General features: G+C 44.2%; 1 protein-coding gene across 1 annotated transcript in view; it reads left to right on the plus strand.

Moving 5' to 3' along the window:
• Positions 1–787: 787 nt before the first annotated feature.
• LOC130111208 (nuclear receptor ROR-alpha A-like) overlaps positions 788–13,687 on the plus strand; it is a 322,431-nt gene continuing 309,531 nt past the window's right edge. Inside the window, exon 1 of the mRNA XM_056278302.1 lies at positions 788–1,093. Within this exon, the coding sequence (XP_056134277.1) occupies positions 940–1,093 (154 nt within the window). The 5' untranslated portion in view covers positions 788–939. The remainder of the gene's footprint in view (positions 1,094–13,687) is intronic.

Here is a 13,687-nt window from a genome sequence, read left to right on the forward strand (position 1 = left end):
TTTTTCTCTTTTTAAAAGAGCTCCCAAACTTCTCTCAACCAATCTTTTTTCAGATAGTCATGTCGTCAGACACAGTTATTTGCATAAAGCCTATCAGATCAGACCAAAATATGAAGCACCGCCCACCCTTACCACCCTTGCTTGCTTGTTCTTGTCACTCAAAGACCAGCTCATGAATATAATGAAACTTTGACCACTCCCTCACAGTCATAAGACAGTTGAGATAAAGTATAAAATACGCAAAATGAGTCCTCAAGAAATACAAAAAAGTGTTGCCTGCTGTTTTATTATGCTTTGTTTAAGGCTTTTAGTCATTAAAAGTGAAATCTGATGCCTGATGCTGTCATCTTTAATTGTGGGTGTGCGGGGTGTGGATGGATTGCTCAGGGGTTTATAGTTCTTTAATAATCCGTCTATAGTTTGGTGGCTTGGATGTAAAAAAAAAACTCCGCGATAAATTATCATTTCAAAACTTCTCAAGAATGGTGTTGCGGCTCATACCGCACACAACATCTGTTGTTGTAACGTGGGCAGATTGAAGCTGAACCCCTGCCCACCATCTCGCTTCTACGACACACGGTGGAACACTTCTCCCCGCTGTCTCTCCAAGGTGAGGCGAGGGGCTGCTGCTGAGAAGAGGCGCCAGTGTGTAAAGTCAAGCCCGACCAGCAGAGCAGCTCTCTCCCCGGCGCTGCCCCTGCACAAATCAGTTGACGGCGCTCCGAGCGCAAAGCCTAAACCCGTCTCTCTCTCTCCCTCTCTCTCTCGCCCTCTCTCTCCGCTTGTATGTGTGCGTGCGTGCGCGTGCGCGCGTGTTCTCCTCCAAACTGCTCTAGGTCCACGGTGACAAGCTTTCGCCACACCACTCTGTCACGAAATCTGTGCCGTGGGCTGTTCGCCGCTGTCGTGCTGTTTGCGGTGTAGGAATACAGGCTGTTTATGGATTCTCCGCCGGATCCCGAGAGCGACCCGGGCATGAGCAGCTCCGAGCCCGCTACGCCAGTCATGGACACGCCGGCGAGCATGAAGACCCAGCGAAACGGCGACCACCAGACCCCCGTCAGAAGACACAGCTGCTCCAGTTCCAGCAAAGGTGAGCTCATGGTGACATTTGTTTTTCCTTTTCCTTCTTCCTTGAGAATAACTTAACACAACACATGCTTAAGTGAGATGGAGATGGAACTTCCAATGCATTGGCTGTGCAGTGGTCGGCGACCACTTAGCGAGTGTGTCAACCTGACGTGTCTGTAGTGTCCCTGCTGGTCCCCCCCCTCCCTTTTTTAAGTAGAAACGCTCTGAATGTGTTAAGACGTTGACTTTCTGGAGATGTAGTCTTTGCATGTAGCTGGTCTCACACTTCCTGTATGAAACCATGTAAAACATGAAACAGTAAGCGGCGGAGTCCGTAGATTGGGAACTTGTGGACAGGCGGGTCAGACAGACCCGGTCCTGCACTGCGCCCACTACTCAAAGCGGCGCCAGCGTTAGATTTGAAACACTGAAAGTTGACGTCAGTTCACCGCCGGAGCGGCAAAGCAGCTGTTCAGATCTCCGCCGCGACGGCGTTTTCTCGCCCATACTGTCAAGAGCTGAAATGAAACTTATAGAGACTACAACCCCTTGAAAACCCCATCCCTTTGCTTCGACCTGTGCGAGCTGTATTCACAACCCCATAAACTGACAAAAAGAAAGAGTTGCCAGAATGAGACAGGATCCGTCCTTACTGTGGAGGATACCATAGCAAAGCCACACCCCCCCGGAGATAATCATAGCGCAGCGAGGTTCGGTTCACTTTCTAAACCGTGCAGTTGTACCTCACGGGCCCCCGGGCCATACACGATGTCTAAACCATATAACATGACGTTAGATTTTCCTCTGCAGTCAACTGGTATGTGGACTCGAGTGAGTGTTGCGGAGAGGGGCGGTCAGACACTCCATTGAGCTTCTCGGTGCAGAGTGTCGGGTTATGTAACAACTTTTCAAGGGGTAAAAAAAAAAAAGGACACGAGAGTAGTCGGCCGGCTGTCTGTGGAAACACCGAAGAACAAATAGAGTGATTTTGTCGGGAGGCATTTTGCCAGGACAGCCTGCCGGGGGCGGAGGGCCCGGGGAGAAATCTCAGGGAGGCGAAATCTGACTTTCCACCTCGCGCGCCCGTTATGTAAGAGGTGACAGCGGCAGGTTAGAGAGGCACGGTGCCAGAGGAGCGACCGTGGGGATTTGACAGCTGTAATAAGAAATACACCTAACCTGCTAACCCACATTCCTGCTGCTTTACCTGGCCGAGAGAGAGAGAGAGAGAGAGAGAGAGAGAGAGAGAGAGATCGTGTCTAATGATAACTGTTTCCTGATGAGAAGCAACTTCGCTGTGGTCTGTGAAAAAGTCACGACTTGTCTATGAAACCGAAGGTGTAGTTACGCCAGAGTATTATGCTAAGTATGCGGGGTACCTGATCTTCATGATATGCATTTTATGAAATGCAAAACAAACAAAAACTTGTAAAGTGACAACCGCAACAGATTTACAGGAACAGGGCTAGCCACCTACCTGCAAATGCACCCCGCAATTAGTCTCGAGTATCATGACGCTCTTATTGATAGCTGTACTGCTTGTACCTGTTATCGATACATGTGCTTGCCATGCTGCTACAAAAAAAGTTTATTTTTGCTGGTTATTGCCAAATATCAACAATGTCATTATATTTGATAAATAGGATGTTTTTGTTGTTGGTAACGGGCAGACGTGAACATAACAGCAGTATGACAACAGCATAACAGCAACAACGTACTGGAACTTGTGCAGTAATGAACAGCTTTGACATTGTAAGTATTGGCTGACAGGTTTATACAGTTGTTTTTTGGTAAAAAAATCAGCATATCAGACCTTCCTGGCAGAATGTGTGACCTCTCTTGGCTGACTGTATTGGCTACACTGGAACATCACTGATGTAGGCCTACATCTATGCAACCTGTGGTACCGATAAGAAGCACCATCGGTACAGCTCCCATCTGTCCAGTCAGTTTTCCAAACATGAATTATTCCATTTCTAGGCTATGATCAATCCCCAGGACCGAATCTAGTCACTAAACGAATTTTAGGACCTGTAACTGTTGCCAAAAACTAATTTATTTAGACATTATAGGATGTTTAATCTGTCTTGCTTGTGAGATGGGTGCCTTTTTGGATCAGTTACCATTACCCCCTGGTGGCTGTTTTAATTTTGGTACTTCGTTCCTCAGAGAATCGTTGACCCTCAGGACCCAGGATTTATTTTGGCCTTCATGCAAAGAAACCCACTGTAAGAGCTAAATGTGGTGGATAGCCGAGTGGGGGAACTGACAGGATTGGTGAGAAGACTGATAGTTATGGCTCAGTAAAAGCCCAATCTCTCCAATCACCGAACACCGTTGGAGGTTGTGTTGGTATGTGTGCTCAGCTGAAGTCACATGAGCTGTCTCTGAACTCCGGTAATGAATTTCACGTGGCAGTGAATCTTCAGTTTACCAAGAGACGGGCAGTTAAGTAGACACAATTCATGTTCTGGATATTTTGTTGGAGCTCTTCTTCAGAGTACACCTTGCCTAGGGTCGTATTAGTGGACACACTGGCTGAGCACGTGGGATCGGGATAACTTTAACAACCTCCCTGATTAACTGAACTGTGCACTTTCTGATGTTTCATTCTAGGGAACATTTACCAAATCTTTGTGAGGATGCTCCACACTGAAAATGAATGTGTGCTAAATGTATGAGAGATTTTGTCTCTTACGTGTGAAAAGGAACTCCTTTTGCGGGGTTGTTTATGAATCGACACATAATTACATTTTGACACGCCAATTGTTTACCTTATCTTTACCATTAATGCATGTCGTGGAATGCTGGTAGTATGTAAAGCAAACATATTTATTGTTGATTTTAAATTGTGGGCAGCACGGTGACGCAGTGGTTGGCACGGTCGCCTCACAGCAAGAAGGTCCTGGGTTTGAGCCCCGGGGTAGTCCAACCTTGGTGGGTCATCCAGGGTCGTCCTCTGTGTGGAGTTTGCATGTTCTCCCCGTGTCTGCGTGGGTTTCCTCCGGGGGCTCTGTTTTCCTCCCACAGTCCAAAGACATGTAAGTCAGGTGAATTGGTGGTGCTAAATGGTCCCTAGGAATGCATGGGTGTGTTTGTATGTGTATGTGTATGTGTGGGTGTGTGGGTGTGTGTGTATTTGTCGGCCCTGTGATGGCCTGGTGGCCTGTCCAGGGTGTCTCCCCACCTGCCGCCCAATGACTGCTGGAATAGGCTCCAGCATCCCCGCGACCCTGAGAGCAGGATAAGCGGTTAAGACAATGGATGGATTTTAAATTGTGTGTGTGTGTGTGTGTGTGTGTGTGTGTGTGTGTGTGTGTGTGTGTGTGTGTGTGTGTGTGTCCATGGCTAATCTTGCATACTACTGGACTACTGGACTTTTTCTATAGAAAAACCTGAAACTACCTACCTTGTGGGAACATGTTATGGGTCCCCATGAGGAAAAGGGTCTATTTTAGGGTTAGGACTTGGTTTTAGGGTTAAGGTAAGAATTAGGATTAGGTTCGGGTTAGGTTAAGGGTTCAGGTTAGGCATGTAGCTATTATGATGGTTAAGGTTAGGGTTAAGGGCTAGGGAACGAAAGTAGTCAATGAGGGGTCCCCACAAGTATAGGATGATATGGTGTGTGTGTATGTGTGTGTTTGAGAGTGAGTGAGTGAGTGAGTGAGTGAGCGAGACCGCGAGAGAGAGAGAAAGAGAGAGAATTTGATGTGGCTGATTATACCAGCATGAAGCCTGCAGTTTTGTCAGCATTTTGGAGCTCTAGGCATCTTAACCAGAAAGTGAGTAACCAGTCAATCTGTAATCTGGTTTGTAAAATACTAATAGCAGGAGTGAGAAACGTACTCTGGTGAGGCCTTGACAGGTAATTCTGACGGCTTTATGTTAAGGTGGTGGAGAAGAGTAGAAGACAGTGGTTCAACAAGGTATGCTCAGAGTTCAGTTTTATCAAGTACACCTTAAGATCCTTTTGAAAAACGATGACGGCCTGATAAATTCTAGTAGGTCGGCTGTGGCTCATAGGCTTCTGTACTCTACCAAAGCCTACACTACCGTTCAAAAGTTTGGGATCACCCAAACAATTTCGTGTTTTCCATGAAAAGTCACACTTATTCACCACCATATGTTGTGAAATGAATAGAAAATAGAGTCAAGACATTGACAAGGTTAGAAATAATGATTTGTATTTGAAATAAGATTTTTTTTACATCAAACTTTGCTTTCGTCAAAGAATCCTCCATTTGCAGCAATTACAGCATTGCAGATCTTTGGCATTCTAGCTGTTAATTTGTTGAGGTAATCTGGAGAAATTGCACCCCACGCTTCCAGAAGCAGCTCCCACAAGTTGGATTGGTTGGATGGGCACTTCTTTGAGCAGATTGAGTTTCTGGAGCATCACATTTGTGGGGTCAATTAAACGCTCAAAATGGCCAGAAAAAGAGAACTTTCATCTGAAACTCGACAGTCTATTCTTGTTCTTAGAAATGAAGGCTATTCCATGCGAGAAATTGCTAAGAAATTGAAGATTTCCTACACCGGTGTGTACTACTCCCTTCAGAGGACAGCACAAACAGGCTCTAACAGGTACTATTTAATGAAGATGCCAGTTGGGGACCTGTGAGGCGTCTGTTTCTCAAACTAGAGACTCTAATGTACTTATCTTCTTGCTCAGTTGTGCAACGCGGCCTCCCACTTCTTTTTCTACTCTGGTTAGAGCCTGTTTGTGCTGTCCTCTGAAGGGAGTAGTACACACCGGTGTAGGAAATCTTCAATTTCTTAGCAATTTCTCGCATGGAATAGCCTTCATTTCTAAGAACAAGAATAGACTGTCGAGTTTCAGATGAAAGTTCTCTTTTTCTGGCCATTTTGAGCGTTTAATTGACCCCACAAATGTGATGCTCCAGAAACTCAATCTGCTCAAAGAAGTGCCCATCCAACCAATCCAACTTGTGGGAGCTGCTTCTGGAAGCGTGGGGTGCAATTTCTCCAGATTACCTCAACAAATTAACAGCTAGAATGCCAAAGGTCTGCAATGCTGTAATTGCTGCAAATGGAGGATTCTTTGACGAAAGCAAAGTTTGATGTAAAAAAAATCTTATTTCAAATACAAATCATTATTTCTAACCTTGTCAGTGTCTTGACTCTATTTTCTATTCATTTCACAACATATGGTGGTGAATAAGTGTGACTTTTCATGGAAAACACGAAATTGTTTGGGTGATCCCAAACTTTTGAACGGTAGTGTATGTTTGTAATATTTCTGGAAATTTTGTAAAAAATATTTTGGCCCTTAAAAGTGGTAAAAGTGGCTATTAAATGTTTGAGCAGACTGTATACTGTGCCTAGTACACAAAAGAATGGTTGTTTTCCCTGCTGTGATTGATGTGCTTCAGTTAACTGGGAACACTGGATTAGTGTTTGGTAAGCCTATGTCCCGAGGGGACAGTGGAAGAAGACGGGCTGTGGCTTCCTGAGACCAGTATAAGGAAAACCCTGGCTCTCTGGCTCTCTGTCCCGAGTGCACACGTCTTGATTAAGTTTTCACACCCTGCTAATGGTAGCATTATCTTAAACTGTTCTCACACACACACACACACCAACCGGTCCAAGTGTGGCCGTTCCCGAGCTGCTTGTTTTCCCCAGGTACTCTTAAAGGTTGAGTATGCCCGAATTTAATAAAGTTTGACATGTCTATTCCCCAAGACTGCTTGGTATGTCTGCCAGCACCCAACTGCATAACCAGTGATGTCCAAGAACTGTATCGAGCCACTGAAAGTCGGTTACAGCAAAAAAAAAAAGACCATAATATACACAAGGGTGCACGTACAAAAAATTATGAGGAATTTTCTAGATGAAGGTCATTTGGGTTTGCAAACTGTATAAGACCAACTGTTGAAAGTCATTTTCCTCTATTCAATTTCAATGAAGTTACCTCAGATGTTGTTGGTGTGTTATTGAAAAGTTCTGTCGATTCACATAAATAGTAACTTAACTGAATCTAGGCTGCAGGAAAAAGCTTCTTTTTTTTTCCTTCAAAATTAGTTGTTGCGTAATGTGCGAGGTTTGGTTTTATGTGTTTTCCATACCTTGGTTGGAGAAGATTTTAAAATTGCGCTGAACTTACATCGATCTGAGTGATTTACCTTCGCCGTCACAATTTCCTTGAGTAGATGTGGCTGAGGAAACAAAGGATTTGCTGCTGTAAATATTCATGCAACTTTGTAGATTACACGCTACTTTGTACAAAGTTGTGTTGTGAGGTTTTGCTTCTGATTGTGGCTGTATTGCAACATGACACTAAATAAACCCGCAGTGAACTGAAATTCACAATGCTCAAACTCAGGGCAAAGATCACATGTCATTTGGATAGTGTTACTCAACAAACTCAGTGCACCTGCTGTTGGACTGTATTTACTTAAGCCTCACCTACATAATTGCGTCTCTCAAGTAACCCTACTTCCAACAAATACGCAACAGCCTCCCCTCCAGCTGACCAGACTCTAGTTTGCTCAGCCATTGAGTCTCCCAAGTTATTTGGCACCCAAGTTTGCGGGTCTACTTCTCTTGCCCATACGTCCATTATCCGTAAATTAGTTTTTCCATTTTCAAAGAAGTTTTTTTTTTTTTTTTGAAATATGAAACCCGATCTGTGACCTCATTTTAAGTATTTCACAAACTGGGTGATGATGTGCCTCTCAAAACAAAGTATAGAGTATCCCCCATCCAACCATAGCTGAAAGCTCCCTGGTCCAGGAGGAGCGGTTATTTCTGACTGCTGGTCCTTTGTGGCTCAGTTGGGGGTTGGCGGCCCGGTCTTGTTTGGTGCCAGATGCATGTTCCAGGGTTTTGATGTGAGCTGTCCAGTGATAGAAGCTGGCTCAGATTGCTGGCCCACACGGAGACACTGTACATGCAAACTCTGTGGATACTTACTAGAAATTTCCTCAACGGCACTTAAGTTTTAATTATTAGTCTGGGGTGGAAGTGGCCTCATTTTTCTTCTTAGGTTTTGGGAGCAGCTTTGAACTGGGTTTTATATCTCAAAAGTCACTGGATGTGTGTCATAAGCGTCTGCAACTGGGAGATAGAGTAACATTTATATTGGCATCAAGTGACTTGAACATCGGTCCAATGAAGGCATCCAGGTAGTGTAGCAGTCTATTCCGTTGCCTACCAACATGGTGATCACTGGTTTGAATCCCTGTGTTATCTCTGGCTTGGTTGGGTATCCCTACAGACACAATTGGCTGTGTCTGCAGGTGGGAAGCTGGATGTGGGTATGTGTCCTGGTCGCTGCACTAGGGCCTCCTCTGGTCGGTTGGGGCGCCTGTTCAGGGGGGAGAGGGAACTGGGGGGAATAGCGTGATCCTTCCATGTGCTATGTCCTCCTGGCGAAACTCTTCACTGTCAGGTGAAAAGAAGTGCCTCGTGACTCCACATGTATCGGAGGAGGCATGTGGTAGTCTGCAGCCCTCCTTGGATCAGCGGGGGGGGGGGGGCAGCAACTGCAACAGCTCGGAGAGTGGGGTAATTGGCCAAGTGTAATTGGGGAGAAAAAGCGGGAAAAAAATCCCCCCCCAAAAAAAACCCAAACAAAACATTGGCCCAATGTCATGGGAATGCAGCAGTATTAGAGATGTGTATTATTAGCAAGTTCAAAATATCCCTTGTTATTGACCTGTGATTGTCAAAAGATCCTTTATAGGTGATGGTGACATCACAGTGCTTTGATGATCATCAATACGAGTTTCTCTCCCTGGATGTAAGTTAAGCACACAGGCCTACACTTTACCGCAGGGCAGGTCTTGTTTTTGCATAACTGCAGTGGGTGCATACTAACAAAAAGACCTGGAGACATAGAGGAAGTTCAAATGACACCTTGCAGGAACTAGATCCTCTGAGGCCTGGTTGTGTAACCAACAGTGTGTGTTTCATGGAGTGCTTTTTCAGGCTGTCTTTGACATTGAACTTGAATGAGCTTGATGCAATCTACTTTGAACCTGCTGACACACTGATGTGTTTAGGAGGATGGTTGTCTTGCAGATCTTAATGGAAAGAAAAGAGCATCCACACACTCTGACCGAAAGCTTGCCAATAAAAAAGAGATTCCTGCACAGATTTGGGTGTGCGGATGTTTCTCTCTTTTCGTTCAGTCTGATTTTTTAGCTCCTGCACCTTCGCTAAGCCTGTTGCCGGGTGAGCAGTGTATTTTCCTCTCTTTTTGATTTCATCTTGCAGCTCTTCAAATGTCTGCCACAGCTACTTCATTTTCCATTGTAAGGCCTCGCAGGCTAATTTGTCGGCTACTGTTTTCTTCCCCTACCTGAATATTTTACTTGATTTTCCATTGACTTGATTTCATGTTTGGCAAGTTCAGTCAGTATGTGTAACAGTTATTCCATTCATGCTAAGACGCAGCTCTAAGCTAACTGGCCTTTACTGTCAGCCAGCCCTGAATGATAACAGAGCATCTGCATAGATGCTCCCTGAGGTAACTGCATTCATAAAGTATTTTCCTAATTCCAGGAAAAACACAATTCTCCACTCTTCTCTTACAAGTTGAACTTTGTGGCCGCGCCTCATCTAACAGCATTTAGACCCATTATTTACTTAATGGGTATCCTTTTCCCTCCCCGGACTGTGTATTGTAAATGAATTATGGCACTATAATGATAATTACACAGTGCACTTCTGTTTTGGTTGAATGCCAACTTTTAATTTATGTGTTGAAGACTCCTTTGTGTGGCGTAAGTGGTGACAGTCTTGTTTTGCCTCATTGCTTGCCGATAAAGAAAGAAGACCTGTTTGCGTATCATGGAAATTTCATTACATCAAATGTTCTGTTGAATGACTGTTACCCAGTTCAGAGAACATGAAGCCCTCTCTCTTCTCTGGCTAGCACTACTGTGTTGTGCTTATTTCATTTGCACAAAAAACAAAACAAAACACTACTATTCTGGATGAGATGAACTAAACAACAAAAGAAAAAATATTACGGATCAGCCCATTAAAGTGGACTTACATAATTTATGAAGAAGCTCAAGTACGAAGCCATTTAATAAGCAATTCCTTAATATGTATTGTAAAAAAAAACAAAAACGGTGGAACAACACACTGCAGCTGCAAACATGACTACAAATGACGTAGCAGGTTACAGTAGGTTAAGCGCTAACAGTGTTTCTACCCCCACAATACTCTCCTATACTTTACACTGAAATCAGTTAATTTCAAAATGTTAGAATCTTTTTCCTTGTGCATGGTAAATCTACCTTTGACACCTAAACCATTCCAATCAATAAACCTCCAAAGCTCTCATAGGTTAATTGCCTTGCTCAAAGGAACCTTTGTAGCACAATAGTTATTTAGGGGAGGGGAGAACGTGTCTCATTCATTCACCCTCATGCTCAGATTTTTAGGGCAGGGGTCTGAATCAGTGACCTAAGTCACAACCTTACTTTGATAGTCAAAAGGCTACCACCTCCTCCTTTACTTGCAGAGGACCCCTGTACGCTCACGTATAGTCATTGTACACGCGCCTCTTCCCAGTCATTTTTCTGACATCCCGTTTCCCACCATCGCATAGAACTCAATCTATTCCCCATGGAAACCATAGGAAATATGGATCTGTTGTGGAAGATGGGGTACAGTATTGCTGGATGGGGGATAGTTTGAGCCGCTGCTGCAGTGTTGTTAGCAGGCACTGTCAAAGAGCCTTATGTAGGCTGCTTGCCTTCTGCTGCATTCTGAATGTACACTTTACTCACAGGAGGGCTCTGGAGGGCTCTGGATCAGTGATCATACGTCTCATACCTCCGCTCACCTCCTCCTCCCCTTTAACTGGTGTGACGTTGCATCAAAGAATATTTGGAGTTGGAAGGAACATCAAAGGGAACCTATATCCTCTTTATGCAATGTTGGGTGATGGGGGTTTTTGACAGTAACAAAGCTCACAAACGTGTGCACCTGTGTGTGTCTGTGTGTGTGTGTGTCGTGCGCGCACAAACACACACACACACACACACACACACAGATGCACACGCATACACATGCGCGCACACATGCGTGCACACATACACACACAACTATTGTGCATGATTTGTCTTGTCAGTGCGAGACAAGAGACAGTAAGGAGGATGGAAGAGAGATTGCAGTAATAACTTTGTGCTGAGCACTGCTATGGCTTGTTGCCTGAGGGTTTTCTTTTTTTTAATTTCTTTCTCATTACTGTACTGTCTGTAACTTCCACCCCTGTTCCTCCCCATCCTCTATCATAATCAACACTGAGGTATATTTATTGTTTCCATAATGACTTGTCATTTAAGCGCTGTCTCTGTTGCCGCCTCTTGCCCACTAACACTCCCTTCTTTTGGCTGTGGTTGTTGAGGACCCTGACTATATTGCAACAACTGCTTCAGGGATCCTCAACATGCAGGACTGGGACCTCCCAAGGGATTCCAAGATATCACCGTCTCTTGCTGGGTGGGGGTTGCAGCTTAATAAATGATGGATAAATGATTGATGATGTCTACTTTACAAATTTACTATGTATTCGGTGTTGTTGTTTTTTTGTTTGTTTTTTTTAAAAAGTCCTTGTGTGTTCATGCCTGGAATCGGGGGTCAAGGGATCAGTTGGATTTATCAATTTGACTTGCTGTCATTGTGTGTAGAAAGGTAAAGGTCTTTCATCATAACATCCATTGTTTTTACTGTGTGGGCATCCTCTCATTCCGCTGTCCTCACACTCCTACCTCCCAACATTCGACTTGGTGAGGCTGTTACCTTGATCTAATGGTGGCAGGCTTGTAAATGAAAGGCCACGGTTCAAATCTCTAAACTAGTTTAGCAAATCTCAGAGGTGAATATACTGAGCAACTCTCTCTCCTACAAGGTGCCATTAAACAAGGCACCCTAAGGCCTTGCTTACTCCAGTGGAGCTTCGCGGGGGTTGACCGCGGCATGATGGGATTGTCCTGGGCTGCTCCAAGGTGTGATAAATGCTCTTTTTCACAAATGGCGTGCTTCACATTCATGCATTTGTGCTCAGAAAACCCCAGACAAAGAAAGTTTTTAAAAGGAAAGGGAATGAAAATGGTTCGTGGCTGAATATGTCACATGACATTGAATTGAGAACATTGAATGCTGCACTGAAAAACTAAATATCCAAAAATCAAAAGTTACTTGTTTGAGATATTACATGTCACAGAGTTTGTGCTTTGCACTGATTTTGTTTTCTTTTTTCCGTTTTGTTCATTTAAATCTTCCTAGAAAAACATCAAGGGCAACTCTTGGTGGCACCCATGCTGGGTTACCCCATCTGGTCAGCTCTGTCATGTACGACGAGTTAATGTTCTCCTCAGTCCCAGGTCCCCCACTCTCCTGGTGGCCCATCCTGGTTCTCCCAGCCCATTTCTGGCTGGTCCTGAGACTGTTTCTGCAGGGGGATCACGAGAGCTCAGGTCATTATCTGTGCCGGGCCAGTGAAAGCTGTCCCTTTGAATCTCAGTACACCTGCACTCTACAAGGACAAGTATTTTTGCCTCTCTCCAGTAGAGCTTGGCGAGCTACATGGCCAACACTTGTCTTTGTGTTGCTGCCAACTGTGGTGGCTCCCAGAAAGCACTGACGACAGCTGTTCAGAATCTCGTCATCCCAATCAATGCTCACGGCTTTTTTCAATAAAACATATCTCAGTGTTATTTACATTCCAGGCTCTAAGCTGATGCTCTTCTCTGCAGTGAATTAAAATGCAACAATACAAGAAGCTTCAGTTTGTGCCTGTGTGTTGCTATGGTTTATATAAAGACACATGACAGCCGATTCCACAGGGTGCCAACTAGAGGTAGAATGGGTATGTTTGTTTTATTTCCGTTGCAAGGCTTTTCCTGCATATGTACAATAAGGCAATATCAGAAACATTCTGACATTGACCAAAATACTACTCAAAATGACATTTGGCATCGTATAAGAAATCTTGATCCTCATTAATGTGGAACAATTGCTTTTAAGCAAAAAAATCGAGACACACCTGGGCAGTCAACTCCTTCACACCAGCTAACCTGCAGAAATAAACAGATCATAAAAATCTCAAGAACTAAATAATAGTTTCCAACCTACTCTACATTAGGGCAGTTGTATCATTCACTTTAAATTGACTTAATTCCACTGAAGGGATATCTTGATTTAATCTAATTTTAGTATGAGCCTCAAGCCTATATACTAACTTCATTCTTCTGTCATGTGATGTGAATCACATTATAAAAAAACAGTGTTTAGCTATATATCCAGAGGCTGTGAACAAACAACTTCTGAGAGGGCACAGTAAAACCAGTTCCTGCCAACAGGGAAAGAGAAGGCATTAAGTTCCGCTTCCCATCCCTGCATTTATTTATTTTGTCCCGCCATATGGAGCAATGCTCTTCTGAGCAGTGTCCAACAAGGAGTTGACTCTTTTTAACTGTGGTGTGCTAATTGATATTTCCAGTCAGGCCGGCCACCTGTCTGGGATAGGGGGAAACACACGGAGGAAAGAGTCCAGAGATGGATGAAGACAATGGACAGAGAAGAGGAGGATTGGGGAGGGAGGGAGAAAAGGTAAATAATGAGAGGAAGGGAAAGG

The sequence above is a fragment of the Lampris incognitus genome, chromosome 4, assembly GCF_029633865.1.
Source record: "Lampris incognitus isolate fLamInc1 chromosome 4, fLamInc1.hap2, whole genome shotgun sequence".
NCBI lineage: Eukaryota > Metazoa > Chordata > Actinopteri > Lampriformes > Lampridae > Lampris > Lampris incognitus.